The sequence below is a fragment of the Dendropsophus ebraccatus genome, chromosome 5, assembly GCF_027789765.1.
Source record: "Dendropsophus ebraccatus isolate aDenEbr1 chromosome 5, aDenEbr1.pat, whole genome shotgun sequence".
Classification (NCBI taxonomy): Eukaryota; Metazoa; Chordata; class Amphibia; order Anura; family Hylidae; genus Dendropsophus; species Dendropsophus ebraccatus.
Window position 1 is genome coordinate 15,291,642 of NC_091458.1, and position 24,198 is coordinate 15,315,839.

General features: G+C 44.2%; 1 protein-coding gene across 2 annotated transcripts in view; it reads left to right on the plus strand.

Annotated features, from left to right (window-relative positions):
* Positions 1–22,135: 22,135 nt before the first annotated feature.
* Positions 22,136–24,198, plus strand: part of MAP6 (microtubule associated protein 6) — a 76,598-nt gene continuing 74,535 nt past the window's right edge. For both annotated transcript variants that reach the window (XM_069969549.1, XM_069969551.1), the window contains exon 1: positions 22,136–23,297. In XM_069969549.1, coding sequence (XP_069825650.1) covers positions 22,534–23,297 — 764 coding nt within the window. In that variant the 5' untranslated portion in view covers positions 22,136–22,533. The remainder of the gene's footprint in view (positions 23,298–24,198) is intronic.

Genomic DNA, 24,198 nt, shown 5'->3' on the forward strand with positions numbered 1-24,198 from the left:
AGGCCTGGCAACAAGCTGTCAACTAAGCACAAACTTATCATCGCTCACTAATACCGCTTATCTGATTAACCCATTATCTGCTGGGACTGACATCTATTTATTGCACTGTGGTTTGTTACAGTGCAGATCAAATATAGTTAGGATGTTTAGCTCACAGAGCATTGTCTAGACTAGCTACAGCTGAGAGCAGGGCCAGCTATGTACAATGTATCAGTCTGGGGTCCAGGCTGTAGAGCTCACAGAGCATTGTCTACACTGGATACAGCTGAGAGCAGGACTAGCTATGTACAATGTATCAGTCTGGAGTCCAGGCTGTAGAGCTCACAGAGCATTGTCTACACTGGATACAGCTGAGAGCAGGACTAGCTATGTACAATGTATCAGTCTGGAGTCCAGGCTGTAGAGCTCACAGAGCATTGTCTACACTGGATACAGCTGAGAGCAGGACTAGCTATGTACAATGTATCAGTCTGGAGCTCACAGAGCATTGTCTACACTGGATACAGCTGAGAGCAGGACTAGCTATGTACAATGTATCAGTCTGGAGTCCAGGCTGTAGAGCTCACAGAGCATTGTCTACACTGGATACAGCTGAGAGCAGGACTAGCTATGTACAATGTATCAGTCTGGAGCTCACAGAGCATTGTCTACACTGGATACAGCTGAGAGCAGGACTAGCTATGTACAATGTGTCAGTCTGGAGTCCAGGCTGTACAGCTCACAGAGCATTGTCTACACTGGCTAAAGCTGAGAGCAGGACTATCTATGTACAATGTATCAGTCTGGAGTCCAGGCTGTAGAGCTCACAGAGCATTGTCTACACTGGATACAGCTGAGAGCAGGACTAGCTATGTACAATGTATCAGTCTGGGGTCCAGGCTGTAGAGCTCACAGAGCATTGTCTACACTGGATACAGCTGGTAGCAGGACTAGCTATGTACAATGTATCAGTCTGGAGCTCACAGAGCATTGTCTACACTGGATACAGCTGAGAGCAGGACTAGCTATGTACAATGTATCATGTTGTGCTATAATGTGTATGTAGGATCTCCTTAACCACTGCCAGGTAAAAATCCAGTCCAACCTCGGTTCTTTCCCAGAGAAGACATATCAGTCTGGAGTCCAGGCTGTAGAGCTCACAGAGCATTGTCTACACTGGAAATGAAAGTAACAAACTGTAGTGGGATGTGTGAATGATTGTCACTCGGCTGTACCATTTACAGCGGCGTGATCATTCAAACAGTTTCCCTGCTCCCTGCATGATATTAATACATCATGTTGTGCAAGGAAACACTACAGTACAGGGATTCACCACCCGTTGCGGAACGTGGTGTGAATACAGTCTTGTTGCAGTCAGGGAAAGAACTATGCACCTATCACTTTTATTAAAACTGCTTCCCCATGAACTAGAGGGCACCTCACAGTTTCAGAAGCTCTGATTTAGACTGATGAGTATTAGTTTTATATATTGATTTTTTTGCAATTCACCCCCATGTCCACTAGATGTCAGTGACACAAAAATTCTTTACTTTCATAGCTTGGAGCTGGTTTTGTCATCCAGAGCTGGACATATAGCGGGATCTTTAGTTCTGTGTAGTTAACCTGAGCCCAAGTTATCAAATGACTCTGTCTCATTGTCCTAAAATGACTGAAGGCCCTATTACACGAAACTTTTTTTGGCCGTATTCGGCTGATTAACGTCTCATGTATTAGAAGGCAACGATGTCGGCCTGATAATCGTCTCATGTATTAGAAGACAACAATGTCGGCTGATCATTGCAGTCGTTTGTCTTTCAACATGTTAAAAGACAAATGACTAAAATAGCAAAGATTTGCTGCCACCGCTCCATGGAGCAGAAGCGTCGGCAGCAGACCACTGCTATCTGCTATGGGCTGCACAGACGATCTAGCGATCAACCCCCCCGGACTCACCCACTCACTGCCGCCACTAGTAGTAGGGGGTTTAAATTATTTCACATAATGTCAAATAATTTTCTTTAAAGCGTTAGTTCATGAACAAATGTTTTTATTTCAAATCAACTGGTGCCAGAAAATGGCAGAGATTTGCATTTTACATCTATTAGGAAAAAAAAAAAATTCTTCCATATCAGCTGCTGTATGTCCTGCAGGAAGTGGTGTATTCTTTCCAGTCTGACACAGTGCTCTCTGCTGCCACCTCTGTCCATGTCAGGAACTGTCCAGAGCAGGAAAGGTTTTCTATGGGGATTTGTAGTTCCTGACATGGACAGAGGTGGCAGAGGAGAGCACTGTGTCAGATCGTAAAGAATACACCATTTCCTGTAGGACATACAGCAGATGATAAGTACTGGAAGACTGGAGATTTTTTAATAGAAGTAAATTTCAAATCTTTGTTACTTGCTGGGACCAGTCGATTTGAAATAGAACTTTTTTTATGAACTACCCCTTTAAGGGAGTACAAAACATAACTTCTACAGTGTGTGCTCGTAATACTGCCATATACTGCACACAAGATACCTCCATAGATTAAACCCTTAACAACCAAAGACTGCAAAACTCAAACTCCCATCAAGTTTTACAACACTTGGAGGTGCACATAGCCCTAAAGTGTGCCAATAGAACCACCGTGAGGTGTATAAATAATACCGCATCTGGTACATTAAGTTAATCCCTGCGACTCTGTTTCATCCTCCAAAGGCTATTGATCCCAATGTTCAGGAAATGACCCCATGTGCACGCAGAGGCAGGGAATGTAATACACAAGATAATAGAGATGTCAGTGTTTTGTTGCTTATTGTTTGGCGGTGATTTATTTTAGGATATTTTGTCCCCAGTGTTTTATACTGTAGAGGAGCCATATGTTATAGAGTCCCTTGGGGGAGTCTAACCATGAAATCCAATGCAATGATGTAAAGCAAGTTACCTGTAGCCACCACTAGGGGGAGATCACTGTATACAGATCTCTATTGCTATAGGAAATCACTGTATACAGATTTATATGGCTATAGGAAATCACTATATACAGATCTTTATTGCTATAGGAAATCACTGTATACAGATCTCTATGGCTATAGGAAGATCACCATATACAGATCTCTATGGCTGGGGAAGATCACCGTATACAGATCTCTATGGCTATAGGAAGATCACTGTATACAGATCTCTATTGCTATAGGAAATCACTGTATACAGATCTGTATGGCTATAGGTAGATCACTATATACAACTCTCTATGGCTGGAGAAGATCACTATATACAGATCTGTATGACTATAGGTAGATCCCTATATACAACTCTCTATTGCTGGAGATCACTATATACAGATCTCTATGGCTATAGGAAGATCACCGTATACAGATCTCTATGGCTATAGGAAGATCACTATATACAGATCTCTATGGCTATAGGAAGATCACTATATACAGATCTCTATGGCTATAGGAAGATCACTGTTTACAGATCTCTATGGCTATAGGAAGATCACTGTATACAGAAATATGCAGCTCCCTTTGGAACACCATATTCTGTCTGATACCTTTGTTATTATTTTGTCTACCGGGCTGTATGAGGGTTGTTTTTCTTACTTTGGGTTGCATACAACTTTTTGATAATTTTTTATTACAATTTTTGAGAAAGTCAAGATGACCAAAAACTACCAGTTCTGTCATTGTGTATTTTCTCCTTACATGGTTTATGGTGTGGGATGGTAGTATAGATGTGATGGTACAAATTATGGGGGGAGATTTATCAAACATGGTGTAAAGTGAAACTGGCTCAGTTGCCCCTAGCAACCAATCAGATTCCACCTTTCATTTTCCAAAGAGTCTGTGAGGAATGAAAGGTGGAATCTGATTGGTTGCTAGGGGCAACTGAGACCTATTCACTTTACACCATGTTTGATAAATCTCCCTCTGTGCTTTTTGTTTTAGTTTTGGTTTTATTATTGTCGTTTTTTTATATTATAAAAGTATTTTGAGCGTTTTTCACTTTACTTATATTCAAAGGATAAAGGGTCGAACTTTTTTTTCTAAAGAGCCAGGGAGGAGGTGGCCGAATATAACAACATGTACCTACCTCCCTGGCTCCAGCATAGAGCGAAGGACAGCGGACCCCAGCACAGGAGCCAGGAAAGTAGGTGCATGTTGTTATGTTCAGCCACCCAACTCTTTTGGGGGAAAAAAAAGGCCGGCCCTGGCCCCCGAAATAGGGGAGTTGGGCATTAGGGGGCAAAATTTTTTGTACAATACTAATGTATTACAGCATATAGTCCTGTGTCTATGATCCCTTTACGGTAGCTCCTCAGCTGCTGTGTTTCCACGGCATCTAAGTGGTTAAATGGCAGGGATCAAAGCTGTCTTATCAGCTGTAGTACATAACCAGCACCCTCCTCCTGATTTTATATATATATATATATATATATATAAATATATATATATATATATATATAATGCCTTTATAATAACTTTATATACAGTAGATGATCATGCTACTTAACCCCTTAACGACATCGGGCGTAAACTTACGCCCTCGCGCCCTGGTACTTGGCGCATCAGGGCGTAAATTTACGCCCGATGTTTCCCCGATCGCTGCGTGTTCACACACAGCGGTCGGGGAAGATGGCCTGCTATAAATCATAGCAGGCCATCTTAGCTTCACGGCACGGGGGGTGGTTAACACCCCCCGTGCTTACGATCGCCGCTATAGGCTGATCAATTTAGATCAGCCAATAGCGGTGATCGGAACCTTTCCGGGTCATCGGCGACCCGATGACCCGGAATAAAATGGCGGTCGGTGCTGTCCGAGGACGGCACCGACCGCCATTACTGTAAAAAGTAATGGTGATCGCCGTGCCACCGGCCCGATCGCCGTGAACGGCTGCCCGGCCGTTCACGGCGATCGGGCCGGTGGCACGGCGATCAGAGTCCCAGAAAATAGTAAATACCTGCCCTGGACCCCTCAGCTAGGTAGCGGAGGGGTCCAGAGCAGGTATTTGTACATTACTCACCTGTCCCGGGCTCCTGATCGGCGTCTTCCGGGTTCGCGGCGTCCTCCATCTTTCCGTTCGGTCTTCGGGTCTTTCCGGCGATCCCCGTCGTCTTCTCTCGGCTATTTTCGGCTCCAGCCTCGTCATTTTCCGGATTTTGCGCTCTGCTGCCCTCTAGCGGCTGATATGTGTAATACACGTATCAGCCACTATAGGGATGTTCAGAATGTAGAAAAAGTTTTTTTTTTTTTTTTCCCAATTTTTTTTTTTCTATTTTCCGCACCCTATCGCCGCTGAGTGTTGATCAGCATTGCACGAAAGTGCGCTCCTAATCAGCAACTCCTCCTTTTTGGCGTAGGGTGGTTTTTTTTCTATATTCTACTGCCACGGTCTGCTGATAAGTGCCGCACATAAGTGCGGCATTTATCAGCAACTCCTTTGTTGGCGTAGGTTTTTTTTTTATACTTACTGTAAAAAAAAACACATAAAAAACACTACATTACACCACACTACATTGAATAAAGTTTTACACTACACCACTACATACCCCATATACCAATCCCCTTATAAAGATGACCCCCAGGGTGTTTTCGGCGTCAGAGGGATACGTTATTATTGCCTCCGACACCGAAACAGCCAGTGAGGATGAATGGGGGGGATCCTTCTTTCCTCCATTCATCCTCATCCTCCAATGACATGTCTGGGGGGTAGCGTAGCGTACACTGCCTCCCAGACACGTCTTTTCCGCCAGTACCGTCCCAATAAGAGATCATGGTATGGCGTGAAATTCTCCAAACTCTATGAGCGTACCTCAGGGTACTCTTACAGATTAGGGTACGTGCACACTGCGGAATGGCGAAGGATAACCCTTTGTGCATTCCGCAGCTTGCACCCGCCGGCGGACTGATGCGGGCGCATGTCTCTACCCGTGTCATAGACTCCATGTTATGCACAGGCGGATTCCGTCGTCCATCCAAAGAATGAATACGTTGGACGGAGAGCGGAATCTGCCCGTGCATAGAATGGAGTCTATGACACGGACGGAGACGTGCGCCTGCATCAGTCCGCCGGCGGGTGCCAACTGCGGAATGCACGAAGGGTTATCTGTCGCGATTCCGCAGTGTGCACGTACCCTTAGAGTGTATGTAGGAAGGGACACCTGAATCCAGCCCCAGATGCCCCCCCCCCCCCCCCATCCTCGGAACAAGTGGGAAGATCATCCGGGAACTGATCTTCCCACTGCTGGATAGAGGTTACCACCTGTACGGGGATAACTTTTATACCAGCACCCCCTCTTCCGGTCCCTTGCTGCCCGAGCTACTGTAGCTTGCGGCATGATCCGAACATATCAGAAGCAGTAATAGAGCCCTAATATTTAGCAGCCATGGAGCGGACCCAGCACTTCTGGATATGAGGGACCCCGGATCGCACCAGGACAACATTTTCCAGGTGACGTCCCCCACACTGGAGAAAGGGAGACCCCAGAAGAAGTGCAGAGTGTGGCGTAACAGGGGGATCAGGAAGGACACCATTTTCCCGTGTGACACCTGTCCTGATCCCCCCGGCCTCTGCATACTGGATCGCTCCAAGGCGCACCACACGTCATTGGGGTTCTACATTATCTAAATTCTGTCCCTTATTCCTATTTCAGGGGTCACGTTGATCCGGGGATTATTCTGATCGCCATTATGGAGTCGGGAAGGAATTTTTCCCCTGTGATGAGGCTACTGTCGTCTGCCTCACGAGGGGTTTTTGCCTTCCTCTGGATCAACACAGATTGAGTTTGATGGACACCTGTCATTTCCAACCTTATAAACTAATAATTGGCCTAATACCCCCAAATAAATTAGAATTGTCCCTTTTCCCCAGCTAAATAGGTATGGCCGCCATTCCCATTAGAGGATGCCATGATGCAATTACAAAGCCTCTGTGCGGCCAGGACAGTAGAAACCCCCCACAAGTGACCCCATTCTGGAAACTACACCCCATAAGGAATCTAACAAGGGGGGCAGCGGGGATATGGCCCCCTGGTGACGGCCACATTTGGGACGTGAAAATGAAAAAAAAATGGTATTTTTTATTTTCTCGGCATATGTTCTACGTAAGTGACTGTCACCAGTGGGGTCCATATCCTCACTGCACCCCTTGTTAGATTCCTTATGGGGTGTAGTTTCCAGAATGGGGTCACTTGTGGGGGGTTTCTACTGTCCTGGCAGCACAGGAGCTTTGTAATTGCGACATGGCCTCCATCCTCCATTCCAGCCTCTAAATGGCGCTCTGTCCCTTTGGAGGCTTGCCCTGTGCCCATATGGCACATTATGCCCACATGTGGGGTATTTTCGTACTCAGGGGAAACTACCCTACACGTTTTGTGTTCATTTTCTTTTTTAACCCCTTGTGGAAATGGAAAAAATCAAGGCTAGACCAACATTTAGTGTAATTTTTGTAAAGTTTTTACTCTAAATCATTAATCTTGTCATGATTTTTTCATTTTCACAAGGGGCTAAAAGATTAAAAAAAACAATAAATGTGTAGAGCAATTTCCCCTGAGTACGGAAATACCCCACATGTGGACATAAAGCGCCATGCGGGTGCAGGGTAAGCCTCCGAAGGGAAGGAGCGCCATTTCGTTTTTGAAGGCTGGATTTGAATGGAATGGATTTCGAGGGGCCATGTTGCATTTAAAAGGCCTCTGTGTTGCCAAGACAGTTGAAACCCCCCACATGTGACCCCATTATGGAAACTACACCCCTCAGGTAATGTAACAAGGGGTGTAGTGAGCATATGGACCCCACTGGTGACTGGCACAAATATGGAACAATGTGGCGTGAAAATGAAATATTACATTTTTTACACTATAATGTTGGTTTAGCCTTGAATTTATCATTTTCACAAGGGGTTAAAAGAGAAAAAAACACACAATATGTGTAGAGCAATTTCCCCCGAGTCTGTAAATACCCCACATGTGGACATAAAGCGCCATGTGGGCGCAGGGCAAGCCTCCGAAGGGAAGGAGCGCCATTTGGATTTTGGAGGTTGGATTTGGCTAGAATGGATGATGAAAGCCATGTCGCATTTACAGAGCCCTCGTGCTGCCAAAACACTGGAAACCCCCCACAAGTGACCCCATTCTGGAAACTGCACCCCTCAGGGAATCTAACAAGGGGTGCAGTGAGGATATGGACCCCTTGATGACGGGCACATTTGTGCCATGAAAGTGAAAAAATTAAATTTTTTACTTTTACGTCACATTGTTCCACATTTGTGCCCGTCACCAGTGGGGTCCATATGCTCACTGTGCCCCTTGTTAGATTCCTTGAGGGGTGTAGTTTCCAGAATGGGGTCACTTGTGGGGGGTTTCCAGTGTCTTGGCAGCACGAGGGCTCTGTAAATGCGACATGGCCCTTGAAATCCTTTCCAGTGAAATTCAGCTTCCAAAAGCCAATTGGCGCTCCTTCCCTTTGGAGGCTCGTCCTGCGCCCGCTTGGCACTTTATCGCCACATGTGGGGTATTTCCGTACTCGGGAGAAACTGCGCTACACATTTTGTGTCTTTTTTTTCCTCTTATCCCTTTAAGAAAATGAAAAATTGAAGGCTAGAACAACATTTTAGTGTAAAAAAAAAAATTTTCTTTTTTCACGCCATATTGTTCGGAAAATCTGTGAAGCACCTGTGGGGTCCAAATGCTCACTGCACCCCTTGTTACATTCCTTGAGGGGTGTAGTTTTCTAAATGGTGTCCCTTTAGGGGTGTTTTTTAGGTTTTGGCACCCCAGAGCCTCTGCCAACCTGAAGTGGTACAGTCAGAAATGACCAAATATAACGGAGGCATTGAAATTCACTAGGCGCTCCTTTGTATCTGAGGCTTGTGGTTGCGTCAAATAGCGCAATAGGGCCACATATGGGGTATTTCTATAAACTGCAGAAACGGGGCAATAATTATTGGGGTGCATTTCTCTGGTAATAGGTTTATAATTATGAAAAATATTGGATTACAATAAAGACTCTGCAAAGAAAATTAAAATTTTCAAATTTCTTACACACTTAGCTTTTATTTCTGTGACTCCCCTAAAGGGTTAAAACACTTTCTGGATATGCTTTTGCAGAGTTTGGGGGGTGCAGTTTCTGAAATGGGGTGCTTTGTGGGGCTTTCTAACACACAGGCCCCTCAAATACACTTTAAACCTGAACAGGTCCCTAAAAATATCTGATTTTGAAATTTTACTGAAAATTTGGAAATTTGCTGCTAATGTTTTAAGCTTCCTATCGTCTAAAAAAAAATGAAAAATCGTTTAATAAATGCCGCCAACATAAAGTAGACATGTTGCTAATGCTATTTAATATATAATTTATGTGGTATAGCCAATTTCTGTATACGCAAAAAAGTTTCAAAGTTGGAAAAATGCAGTTTTTCACATTTTTTCACATTATTTGGGTTTTTTTCATAAAGATTCATTATGAGTATCGACTCCAATTTACCAGAAATGTAAAGTACAATATGTCACGAGAAAACAATCTCAGAATTAGCCGGATAGGTAAAAGCATCCCGAAGTTATTAATGAATAAAGTGACACAGGTCATATTCATAAAATTTGTCTCTGTCATTAAGGCCATTTCAAGCTCTGTCCTTAAGGGGTTAAAGTGTCACTGTCATTACAACTTTGAAAATCTAAATCAACAGTAGATATGAAGCAAGTTTGCAATACACATTCATTATTTTTGTTGTTGTTATGCTGTAAAACAAAAAAGCTGAACTTACTAGAAATAGAGGTCCAGTTTCCTGAAGGCAGATTTTCTGACTTGCTTGCACAACAACGGCTGTTGTTATGAAATACGGCCATTGCTTTTACATAGTGTGAACCTAGCCTAAACACAGGACTTCCTGCCAGTACAGAGAGTCACGGCTCAATGTGTCCGTGTCAATCACATGACTGCCTTCTCTCTGTGAGCGCTCAGACGGTCTGGGATACACAGGACTTCCTGTTTTCTGACTGTTTCCTGTTTCCAGTCAGAACACAGGAAGTGCCGTGTTTTACATGATAACTAAAAAAAAATAATGAATGTAAATTGCAAACTTGCTTTATATCACAGCTACTGTTGATTTAGATTGTATAAGTTATACCGACAGGCACTCTTTAACCCATCAAGAAAATCACCCTTTAAGGAAACCACTGCAGCTGCTCAACATTATATGTACACTATATTTGTATATTTTACACCTCTGTACTCACTGTCTAACATTGCTGGGGCTGTATATCCCCTTAGTGACCGCCGATACGGCTTTTTACGGCGGTCACTAAGGGGCCTTATTCTGCTGCCATCAGCTTTTTACGGCGATGGCAGAGAATAAGACTGCGGGGCCGGGATGGCCCCCACCCCATCCCCCGGCTACCGGAGGTAGCTGAGGGGTTGGGGCAGTGTGTGGGGTCCGTCCCGGCCCCCCCCCCCCAACCGACGATCACCGCTATTAACGTTATAGCGGCGGCCGTCGGTAAAGGGGATTACCGGTGCTGCCGCCGCCTTTCATCTGCCCCCGCTGTGAATCTACGGCGGGGGGAGATGAAATAAGTGTCCCCCAGACCTCAGATCAGCCCCCCCCCCCCCCTAGTAGGGCGATCACTAACCCCCCTCCCCCGGCGGCCATCATTTCCAAGATGGCCGCCGCCATTGCTGTGAACTGACTAATGTCTGTTCACAGCGATGGAAAAGTTAAAATGAATATATATACTATATACCGCTGATCGCTTGTACCATGTGCTCCCGGCACTTTTTATCCCCTGTCACCATGAATGATTGTTGACAGGGGATAAAAAGTGATGTCCCCCCACCCCCCAAGTCGCCCCCCCACCCCCCCTGTCACCCCCGTCCCCCAGTGATCCCCCCCTTCCCCATATACGTTACCTGATCCTGGAGCTCCGTCTTCCTCGACGTCCTGGCTGGTTATGAAGTGCGCATGCGCTTCACAATCAGCCAACTCTGAAAATTTAAAGTGACAGAGACCAATTTGGTCACTGAACTATGATTACTGAGATAGAAAATATCACAGTAATCATAGTAATACAGTGAAAATCAATATGTAAAGTACAAAAAGTGACAAACATACAAAAAAATAAAACACACACTTTTTATTATAGTAATAATTGCAGTTTACTCCCAAATTACCCCTAACCCCTCCCCAGATTACCCGTAACCACCGCATGTTGCCCGTAACCACCGTACGTTGCCCGTAACCACCGCACGTTGCCCGTAACCACCGCACATTGCCCGTAACCACCCCAAATTGCCAGTGACCCCCTCCAGATTGCCCGTAACCACCCCAAATTACATGTACCCACCCCAGATTACCTATAAGCACTTCAGTTTATCAGTAACAATCCCAGATTGTCTGTAACCCTTCCAGGTTGCACATAACCCCCCAGGTTGCCTGTAATCATGCCAGATTACATGTAACCCCCCCAGATTGCACGTAACCACCGCGCGTTGCCTCTGACCACGCCACGATGCCTCTGACCACGCCACGATGCCTCTGACCACCGCACGTTGCCTCTGACCACCGCACGTTGCCTCTGACCACCCCACGTCGCCTCTGACCACCACACGTCGCCTCTGACCACCACACGTCGCCTCTGACCATGCCACGGCGCCTCTGACCACCCCAAATTGCCAATGACCCCCTCCAGATTGCGGTGCCCATGTCAGATTACAGGTACCCACCCCAGATTGCCTATAAGAACTTCAGTTTATCCGTAACCACCCCACATTGCCCGTAACCACCCCACGTTGCCCGTAACCACCCCAGATTGTCTGTAAGCACTGCAGGTTGCCCGTAACCACCCCACGTTGCCCGTATCCACCCCAGATTGTCTGTAAGCACTGCAGGTTGCCCGTAACCACCCCACGTTTCCCGTAACCATCCCAGATTGTCTGTAAGCACAGTAGGTTGCCCGTAACCAGCCCACGTTGCCCGTAACCAGCCCACGTTGCCTGTAACCAACCCACGTTGTCTGTAACCACCCCACGTTGCCGTAACCACAGCAGGTTGCCCGTGACCACCACACGTTGCCCATAACCACCACACATTGCCCGTAACCACCTCACGTTGCCCGTAACCACCCCACGTTGCCTGTAACCACCCGAGGTTGCCGTAACCACAGCAGGTTGCCCGTGACCACCCCATGTTGTCCGTAACCATCCCAGATTACCTGTAACCACCTCTAGATTACCCGTAACCACCCCAGGTTGCCCGTAACCACCCCACATTACCTGTAATCTCATTTTTTTTATTTTATTTAAGTAACTGCGCTATTCTAATAACCATTACTAGCTGCGGTTTTGCTCCTGTAAATTGGCGCTCCTTCCCTTCTGAGCCCTGCTGTGTGCCCATACAGTGTTTTATGCCCACATATGGGGTACCGTTGTACTCAGGAGAACCTGCGTTACAGATTTTGGGGTACGTTTTCTCTCCTGTTCCTCGTCAAATTGAGAAATTTCAAACTAAACCAACATATTATTGGAAAAATTCGAGTTTTTCATTTTTACTGGCCAATTTTGAATACTTTCCTCTAATACCTGTGGGGTCAAAATGCTCACCACACCCCAAAATGAATTCTTTGAGGGGTGCACTTTCCAAAATGGAGTGACTTATTGGGAGATTTTACTCTGCGGACACTACAGGGGCTCTGCAAACGCACCTGGCGCTCGGAGACTTCTTCAGCAAAATCTGCATTGAAAAAGCTAATTGGCGCTCCTTTCCTTCTGAGCCCTGCTGTGTGCCCATGCAGTAGTTTATGCCCACATATGAGGTACCTTTTCACTTAGGAGAACCTGCGTTACAAATTTTGGGGTACTTTTTTCCTCTTGTTCCTCATAAAATTGAGAAATTTCAAACTAAAAGAACATAATATTGGAAAAATTTTAGTTTTTCATTTTTACTGTCTACTTTTGAATACTTTCCTCTAATACCTGTGGGGTCAAAATGGTCACCACACACCAAGATGAATACTTTGAGGGGTGCACTTTCCAAAATGGGGTGACTTATGGCAAGATTTTACTCTGATGGCACTACAGGGGCACTGCAAATGCACCTGGCGCTCGGAAACTTCTGCAGCAAAATCTGCATTGAAAAAGCTAATTGGCGCTCCTTCCCTTCTGAACCCTCCTGTGTGCCCATGCAGTGGTTTATGCCCACATATGGGGTACCATTGTACTCAGGAGAACCTGCGTTACAAATTTTGGGGTACTTTTTTCCTCTTGTTTCTCGTGAAATTGAGAAATTTCAAACTAAACGAACATATTATTGGAAGAATTCGAGTTTTTCATTTTTACTGTCTTCTTTTGAATACTTTCCTGTAATACCTGTGGGGTCAAAATGGTCACCATACACCAAGATGAATTCTTTGAGGGGTGCACTTTCCAAAATGGGGTGACTTATGTTTTTTTTTTTTCTCTGCTGACACTATAGGGGCACTGCAAACGCACCTGGCGCTCAGAAACTTCTTCAGCAAAATTTGCATTGGAAAAGCTAATTGGCGCTCCCTTCCTTCTGAGCCCTGCTGTGTGCCCATACAGTGGTTTACGCCCACATATGGGGTACCGTTGTACTCAAGAGAACCTGCATTACAAATTTTGGGGTGCTTTTTCTCTCATATTCCTTTTGAAAATGAGAAACTTTAATCTAAACGTATATATTATTGGAAAATTTAAATTTTCCATTTTTTTACTGCCTAATTGTGAATACTTTCCTCCAGCCCCTGTAGGGTTAAAATGCTCATTATACCCCTAGATTAATTCTTTAAGGTGTGTAGTTTCCAAAATGGGGTCACTTATGGGGGTTTTCAGGATACCAGACTTCTAAATCAATTTAAAAAAAGAACTGGTCCCTAAAAAAATCAGTTTTGGAAACTTTCACGGAAATGTGATAATTTGCTGATAAATTTCTAAGCCCCATAACACCCTAAAAAAGTAAAATATGTTTACCAAATTATGCCAGAATAAATAAGACATATTGATAATGTGACTTAGTAACTAATTTATGTGCTACGACGTTCTTTTTTTAGAAGCAGAGAATTTCAAAGTTCATAAAATGCAATTTTTTTAAATTTTTCATGATATTTTGATGTTTTTCACAAAAAACACACAAAGTAGTGACCAAATTTTGCCACTAACATAAAGTGCCATATGTGACAAAAAAACAATCTCAGAATCGCTAGCATACATTAAAGCATCACTGAGCTATAAGAGCATAAAGTGAGACAGGTCAGATTTTGAAAAATTAGCCTGGTCATTAAGGCCCAAACTAGCTGCAGCACGAAGGGGATATACTGCACTGCTGGTGCATCAGTCATATAGCTGAGCAGGAACCATAACCCTGAGCTGTCAGCTCTCCTGCCAACTACCTGCTGAGCCAACACCCTGCGCACCCCGCAACCCCCTCCCTCCACCAACACTCACTGGCCTCCTATAACAAAGACCCTGCTATCCCAGCTCAGCACTTTCCCAGGAATGTCCATTCATGTGTGACAGGATCCATTCATTATTTATTAGTCCTGACCACAAGCCTTGTCTATAGAGGAGGAGGGAGGGGGGGGGCTGGGTGTGAACAGTGCACAGAGCATAGAGCACAATGTTAAACATATAGATTGACCCAGTTGTGAACATAAACTCTGGAGATGACATCTATACATCCAGCCAGTCACACGTCATACTATTGTGTTATTATAGTATTAATGCATCTACCTTAATGTCTCCAGTGCTCAGCGGTGCCCCCTGCTAGGTAATGAACTGAGTAAAATATGCCAAGAAAGTGGAGGAAGGAAAGGAACACGTTCTCTGAGAACATTTCTGATGTGAACAGCCATCAACAATATAAACTACTATATAGTAATACTGTACTGCTCTGCATGTTCACAAATATAATTGCTATAATACTGCTCCTATGTACAAGAATATAACACTATAATACTGCTCCCTATATACAGGAATATAACTACTATAATACTGCTCCTATATACAAGAATATAACTACTATAATACTGCTCTTATATACAGGAATATAACTACTATAATACTGCTCCTATATACAAGAATATAACTACTATAATACTGCCTCCTATATACAAGAATATAACTACTATATATGCACAAGCTGCACATTGCACCCATGGTTGATACGAAAGGCTATCAGCTACATTAAAAACCAACATCAGAAGTTAGTACATAATTTGATCAAACCATATTGGCTCACGAGTCCCTACACTAAAACAACACTGTATCGGTCAGCGACCACCAACAGCTACATTAAAAACCAACATCAGAAGTTAATATATAATTTGATCACCATGTGTATCAGAGACCGGCACGTGGTACATGAGGCAATATGGTTTGATCAAATTATATACTAACTTCTAATGTTGGTTTTTAATGTAGCTGATAGCCTTTCGTATCAACCATAGGTGCGATGTGCAGCCATTTTGTCTTCCAGGCTTGTGTATATATAACTACTATACCCCCATGCATATGTACATGAGTAGGGAGGGGGGAATGTCTGAAGTTTTATAGTAATGTATAATAATGGAGTGTACTGATCCTTTCCTGTAATAATCATATAATTGTATTGCTCTCCTTTTCTTAAATAATTTGGTTAGTGATATTACTGAAGGTTTTGCTGGTTTCTGTAGCTGCTCATACATACGGCACAGCTGTGACAGATGGCGGAGTGCTGACCAGATTAATATTGCTCTAGATAGTTTCCAGAGGTAGCACTGCAGAAGGAGGAGAGGAGGGGGATACAGTAGAGGGGGATGTGGGAGGGATAGTTCTGTGCTAGTACATGCTGCATTGTACGGAACACATGAAAATAATACAACCACGAGCTCCACCCTTATTTGGGGGAAAAAAAATAAATATATATATATATATATATATATATATATATATATATATATATAAATATATATATATTGCTGTTCAGTTCCATTAAAGGGTTATGTTCACATTGAGCAAATATGGCGGAATTTTACGGCAGATGTCTCCATCGCGGAATCCCGCCGCGCTCAGTGTCCTGATGTGAGTGAATGAGAGGGCGCGCGCTCCTCCGCTGCTGCCGCTCTCCACTCAAAGAAGTGACATGTCACTTTTTTGAGCGGAGAGCGGCGGCTGCGGAGAGCTGCAGCTGCGGAGAAGCGCAAGCTCTCCCATAGACGGGTTATGGCACACTCAGTGTGAACATACCCAAAGGAATGAAGTTGAGTTGTAATACCCCACAGAACCTAAGGACAGGGGTGGTGCTCTTTCTGGAAGAAAGTTGCTCTATTTTTCCAGTCCTGGATAGCGCTTTAACAAGTGCATTCGTTTTTTTCTTTCAGCTAGCGGAATGTATTGTACGTCCATCGTCATAACATGTAGGGTGAATGGTGAACGCTTCTAGCATAGTAAGGGGTTAATAGCAGAAATGGCTGCATTGTCTGTAGTATGAGAGCGGAGCGCACATAGCAACCGAGACCTCAGAGGTTGTCATGCAGCTGATCACACCATAGTCAGTAGTGATGGACGTCAGCATGTGGGGGTCTCTTATAATCAGCTTATAATACCATCGCCCTGGTATATGGATGATACACAACCAGCACTATATATTCTCTATCTAGTATTCCATACAGTTCACTTATTATTAACCATCTATAAGTATGGAGGAGAGTTATCAGGCCTTGTGCAGAGAAGCGGTCGCCCATAGCAACCAATCAGATCACAGCTTTCATTTTCCAGAGGCCTTATTAGAAATGAAAGCTAGAATCTGATTGGTTGCTATGGGTGACCACTCTGCACAAGGCTTCATATATCTCCCCCATAGTCCTTATGATTAGTAATATAAGGGGGAACAGTGTATTTATAGGGTGACCCCGCCATAGTGGGAGTGCTGACAGACGGAGGGTCAATCAATGTCTATATCTGTAGCCATATACATTTTATTAAGGGGCCAATAAGCGGCCATTGTTATTATGCTATCAGTTGGGACAGGCCAATCATAGCTATATACTAGCTATCTGTATACCAGGGCCCCAATGTATTCAAGAGATTATGAGGACTTCTGACAGGTGTATTGATGAACATGACTGATAACAGGGAGTAATAGACTGTATTTACCTATATTAGACTACAGAGGATAGGAGTTGCAGTTGTAACTAGGGTGGATGGGAGTTGTAGTTGTGGCTAGACAGGATAAGAGATGTAGTTGTGACTAGAGAGGGTAATAGTTGTAGTTGTGACTAGGGTGGATAGGAGTTGTAGTTGTGGCTAGACAGGATAAGAGATGTAGTTGTGACCAGGGGCGGTCTTGGCATTTCTGGGGCCCCAAGCGAAGTTATGTCTGGGCCCCCCCCTCGACACGCGTTCCAAAACAATAGACCGCTGTGTGTTGCCTCCAGTAGTATATACCCCTTGTGCGCTACCGCCAGTAATATATACTCCTTGTGTGCTGCCCCCAATAGTATATACCCCTTGTGTCCTGCCCCCAGTAGTATATACCCCTTGTTTGCTTCCCCCAGTAGTATATAGACCCCTGTGTGTTCCCCCAGTTATATATAGCCCCCCCCGTGTGCTCCCCCAGAAGTATATAGACCTCCTGTGTGCTGCCCCAGTTATATATAGACCTCCTGTGTGCTGCCCCCAGTTGTATATACCCCCTATGTGCTCCCCCACTAGTATATAGCCCCCCTGTGTGCTCCCTCAGGGGTATTTAGCCCCCCTGTGTTCCCCCACTTGGATATAGACCTCCTGTGTGCTCCCCCACTTGGATATAGACCCCTGTGTGCTCCTCCAGTAGTATATAAACCCCCTGTGTGGTTCCCCCAGTAGTATATAGACCCCCTGTGTTCCCCACCAGTATTATATAGACCCCTTGTGTGCTGCCCCAGTAGTATACAGACCCCTGTGTGCTCCCCCAGTTATATATAGACCACCTGTGTGGCTCACAAGTAGTATATAGACCCCCTATATGTTCCCCCAGTAGTATATAGACCCCCATGTGCCCCACCAGTAGTATATAGACCCCTGTGTGCTCCCCCAGTAGTATATAGCCCCCCTGTGTGCTCCCCCACTTGGATATAGACCTCCTGTGTGCTCTCCAAGTTGTATATAGACCCCATCTGCTGCCCCAAGTAGTATATAGACCCCCTGTGTGCTGCCCCAGTAGTATATAGACCCCTCTGTGAAGCCCCAGTAGTCTATAGCCCCCCTGTGTGCTCCCTGTTATATAGCCCCCCTGTGTGCTCCCCCCATTTATATAGACCCCCGATGTGTGCTCCCCCAGTTAAACAGACACCTGTGTGCTCCCCCTCCCATATAGTATATAACACAATAAAACAAACACTTATACTCACCTGGGTCCGGGCGTCTCCTTTTCTCTTCACTCTTGTGGCAGCAGAAAGGGGTTTTCCCTGCGATCACAAGAGGCCGCACTCCCCTTGTCCTGGCGCCGATGCTCCAGTGATGTCACTGGAGCGCCGGCACCACAAGGACAAAGCTGCCACTTGTGACCGCAGGGAAAACCCTTCCTGCGGCCACAAGAGTGACTGACAGGAAGGGGGCTAATGTCTCCCGCCCTGTCAGGGCTGCTGCATGTAACTATGAGCGCTCATTATGAGTGCTCATAGTTACAGTTCAGATGGCAGCGAGCGGGGCAGTGGCCCTGTCCAGCAGTCTTGAGCACAAGAGCGGGGCGTGGGGGCCCCCCTGGATGTTGGGGGCCCCAAGCGATCGCTTGGGGTGCTTGGTGCCAAAGACCGCCACTGGTTGTGACTAGGCTGGATAGGGGTTGTAGTTGTGACTAGAGAGGGTAAGAGTTGTAGTTGTGACTAGGGTGGATAGGGGTTGTAGTTGTGACTAGGGAGGATAGGGGTTGTAGTTGTGACTAGGGAGGATAGGGGTTGTAGTTGTGACTAGGGAGGATAGGGGTTGTAGTTGTGACTAGGGAGGATAGGGGTTGTAATTGTGACTAGGGTGGATAGGAGTTGTAGTTGTGACTAGGCTAGATAGGAGTTGTAGTTGTGACTAGGGAGGATAGGAGTTGTAGTTGTGACTAGGGTGGATAGGACAGGGGCGGATTAACTTTACCATAGGCCCCGGGCTGTTCACCAAGCCTGGGCCCCCCCCACCCCACTGTAACTATGGCGGCACTAGCCTGGCGTTCATAGTACAGGATAGATAATGTCATGATGTCCTGATTTGTGCAAAATTGCCATAAAAAAGCAGTGATTTTTTGCAAATCATGGCAGAAGTGTAGCCAGGAGACAGTACACCATTGAAAGTATAAGTCTTTTTGGGTGGTCATGGGCCCCCCAGAAGCTCAGGTCCCCGGGCTGCCGCCCAAAACGCCCCTATTATAATCCACTACTGGGATAGGAGTTGTAGTTGTGACTAGGCCGGATAGGAGTTGTAGTTGTGACTAGGGTGGATAGGAGTTGTAGATGTGACTAGGGTGGATAGGAGTTGTAGTTGTGACTAGGCTGGATAGGGGTTGTAGTTGTGACTAGGGTGGATAGGGGTTGTAGTTCACCTCCATGTCCATCAGTCATCCCTCAAGCAGCGCCCCCTGTCAGTCCCACTAATAACACGTTCGCAGTGACTCAGCATCTTCTGCACAATCCTCCTGAGAAATCCACAGATCCATCAATTAGAGAAGGAAGCGGACGCCACCAGGCATCAGGAGAAAGCTCTGATAATACTAATAAAGTACATAGCCATGAGGCCTGTGTAGGGGATGAGGGTGAGAGAGGGGGTGTTAGGTGCAGATACCCTAAGAACAATTGGTCTATATGGGGATAAATTAACAATACAGCTAGGACTCAATGTTACATAATGAAAGGTTCTGCATCATTCTAGTAAACATTGTGAGCTCTACAGCCTGGACTCCAGACTGATACATTGTACATAGCTAGTCCTGCTCTCAGCTGTATCCAGTGTAGACAATGCTCTGTGAGCTCTACAGCCTGGACTCCAGACTGATACATTGTACATAGCTAGTCCTGCTCTCAGCTGTATCCAGTGTAGACAATGCTCTGTGAGCTCCAGACTGATACATTGTACATAGCTAGTCCTGCTCTCAGCTGTATTCAGTGTAGACAATGCTCTGTGAGCTCTACAGCCTGGACCCCAGACTGATACATTGTACATAGCTAGTCCTGCTCTCAGCTGTATCCAGTGTAGACAATGCTCTGTGAGCTCTACAGCCTGGACTCCAGACTGATACACTGTACATAGCTGGTCCTGCTCTCAGCAGTATCCAGTGTAGACAATGCTCTGTGAACTCCAGACTGATACATTGTACATAGCTAGTCCAGCTCTCAGCTGTATCCAGTATAGACAATGCTCTGTGAGCTCTACAGCCTGGACCCCAGACTGATACATTGTACATAGCTAGTCCTGCTCTCAGCTGTATCCAGTGTAGACAATGCTCTGTGAGCTCCAGACTGATACATTGTACATAGCTAGTCCTGCTCTCAGCTGAGAAGTGATACAATTGTATCCAGCCTAGACAATGTTCTGTAGACTCCATTCTGATATATTTTAGCTGCCCTGATACATTGTAACAAAGGGGATTGTCTTAACTGGAATCAAAACTGTAAGAAGTAATCAGCTCTGAGAAGTTTTAGGTTTGTGCAGGATTCCGCATGTATCTAAAATGCTCCTGTGAGATCCTGAGATCTCGATACCAGGCAGAGATTTCCATAACCATGAAGAATTGAAACACATAGAAAGTTTTAGAACTTTTCTTTGGACAATGGATGCTATAATGGCTACTTAGCACACTATAATGGCCGCCTCCTTTATAGGGAATCTCCTGTAGCTTTTCATTCGTTGCACTCTCAGACCTGGATCAGAATAAAATTACTATAGATTTTTCCTGGCTCCAATGTTCCCTGTCTGTACATGTCATGCAGTATAATGTAATTCAGGAGCAGCCATGCTGGACAGCGGCGCTGAGATGTAGACATTGTACAATTCATCTATCGGCCAGTAAAATATAACTGAGTGGGTACAGAAAATTCTGAGGTGTGGGCTCCACAGTGACAGGGTTGGCCAAAAATCCTTTAAAGGAAAATAGGAGCAAACTGGGTCACTGGGGTCTCTTTCTTTTTGAAAAATCAGACCCAAAATTGGAAGCTATATCCCTTCCCCCTTGCACTAGTTTTGAGAAACCTTCCTTTTAAAATGAAAAAAAAAAAAAAATCTAAAATTTGTGAAAATGCGAGAATTTTCCCCAATAATATAATATTCACAATCTAAATTGTGTGATAGCATTCTATCATTTTTTTTTTTATAGAAAATGTATATATAATTTTTTTCTAAATGTTTGAAAATTTTCAAAAACCGATCAATTTGCTTACTTATTCTTTTTTCTGATCTATTCCCTTAACTATTGTGCTTGTAACTGTTACTAGAAAATCTTACTTGCATAGTAAATGGACATTTCCCCATTTAAGCTGTCAAAAAAAATCAACTTTGCAAATTAAGATAAAATTTATGTACAATTTTTTTTTCTCAATAAAATAAAATTCCTCTTTTTGTGGTCAAACCAAACATAGTATCATGGTGGAAAAATAGTCAGTAATTTTGTTTTCAAAATTTTCCAAAAAGTTTGCATTTTAGCAGACGCGCACGGTCCTTTGTCTCAAAAAATCATATAGGTACAAAAAAAATGCAAATTCCCCACTTTGCAGATTCGAGGCGGCGATGGAGATAAATATTTGATAGTGACATATCATCATTTGAATGACTCTGACTTTGATGCGTCGCCTCCATCGGAGACAGTGAATGTTATACCATGAATTATTCACACCATGGCTTTCTTCATCCAAGTGTAACCTGCCGTAAAGCTCCCGCTAAGTGGAATGGGACAATGGAGTAATTAAAGCCATCTGCTCCCTGCCTGACCCCCATCCAGACAATGAACGGTTAACAAGCTGCAGTAACAAGCTGCCTCCTCTCCATTCATTTGAGACGTTGCGTGCTGACGGAGGAGCCATCTCTCTCCCAGCATCTCTCCTCCTCCAGCCCCCACCTCACCATGAGCAGCAGCAGCATTTGGGATGCAGATACCAGGGTGGGTGGGACCACTTCCTGCAGAGATCTCGCTTTCTGATTGTGACAGGGTCTTACTGCCAGGATTGCAAAGGAAACACCACACACTCTGGTTGTGGGTGTGGAGGGATGGCCACCAAGATTGAGTTGCACTCCTGCACCATCATGCCATAGAGACACTTGCAGAAAGTGCTCAACGACGGAGACAGATCCTCCAGGGCTTCATTGCAAGACGACAAGGGGAAGACGGTGAAAGGGCAACCGCCACATGAGGTCTATTACCACCATGACTTAGAGGAAAATCTAAAAACATAGCTTTGGAGGTTTCCACATCTCCTGAGATTAAGACGTTCTACCCTTGATTGTGCTATCCCCTGGAAATCAATCTGTTACTATTTCTATATCTGTTACTATTTCTACGTGGGTGGAGGGGAGAAGCCAGCGTTCTCATTGTAGCAACACCTTTAGTTTGTGAGAAGCTTTCTACGGGTGGAGACTATGGCATGGCCCTGTATAACCAGGGCGTGCTGCATAGCCCGTTTTTGGAACCAGTTGGATAAGGGTGACATTGCAGTTCCTCTGGTCTTCACCAAGTATTCGGAGGTTACCGAAGGAGGTCAACAACATCATGCTCACCTTCAACAGCCTCAAGCCCGTCCTATTTCTTCCTCTATTGAGGCACAGCCTGCCCATGCAGAGACCGACCATGGTGCTGGGTCTTCCAGAGACTTGTCCCACCATCCTGGGCCTGGACATAGCAAGGAGCCAGCTGGGTCAGTCATGCGTGAGGATTATAGGCACTGGAACGTAAAGCCGGAGGCTAGCTGCAAACCCAAGAGCGAGTATCAACCATCTGAAGCTCCTTTTCAAAAGGAGACACAGTACCAGAAAGATTTCAAAGCTTGGCCTATTCCTCGTCGTGGGGACCATCCATGGATTCCAAAGCCTTCACCAGGCCTCACTGCCCCAACAGCCTCAAGTGTTGCTAAAATGAAGAAAACACCAGTAGCCTTACCCGAGAAAAAAGCAGAGGAACCCCCTACAGCGGAGCCAACAGAAATAGTGGTTCCCAAAGTGAAGGCATCTGTTACCTTTAGCAGTGTGGCGGATATACAGTCCACTAATAAAGAGGTCCAAGAAAGGAAAAACAGGGCAAGATCTCCATCGACAAGATGGTCCATGGAAGGCCTGAGACCGAGGGATGCAGCAGATATACTCAACAGGCAGATCAAAGAGGAAGGAGGAGTGGGCACCTCTTACAGGTCAGAAAAAATTCTATACTATTTATGTACCTAACTCAACTCTTTGTATCTAAGACCCAAAGACTGGTCCTATAAAGTCCTCAACATAGTGTGACCCCATTATTACTCTTCACCCATAAGAGCTAAAAAGAGAGCAGCCATAACTAGTCAGGCTGATCAGTGTAAACATCTGGCTGGTTGCCAATGCAGTTGCCATGGAAATTGCTCAACCCCAATTTTAAAAGTGTTTTTTTTTTTTTTTATAAAAAAAAACAAACTTATTTGAATTAAAAAAATTCTAAATATTTTATTATTTCTTTTTTTTTTCAGTAACTTAGAAGTTAAAGGCCTAGTTTCCATTCTTTCTGAGAATTTTATTTTTTGTTCATAATTGGATTACTGGTAAATTATTTAATTTTTTAAATATTAGTATTTCATATTTTCTAATATCTTAAAAGAACTTTATATTTATAAATGTAATATTTTAAATTTATATTTATCAACCTATTATTAATATAATTTTATGGTGTATTATATTTGTCTATTATATTCATTATTATTATTATATTATTATTATTATTATTTACCTATTAAACTCATATTTTTAGAAATTTTTCTATTATTATTATAATTATTATTGTTGTTGTTATTTTTTTTATTTGTTATACTCTTATTAGCAAATGTTATTATTTTTTATTGTTTTTATTATTATTATTCTATTATTTATTTATAATTTATTTAGTCATTTTTAAATAAGTAAATTTATATTATACCTTTATTTGTTTATTTTTTGCTATTTATTATTTATTTATTTTTTCATTCAGAGTAGCTCCTTTTTAAGCTGCCCCCAAAAAGTAAAAAATCCATTCCCCCCCCCCCCCCCCCCCAAAGGTAAGACAATTGTTAAAAAGAAAGGGAATAA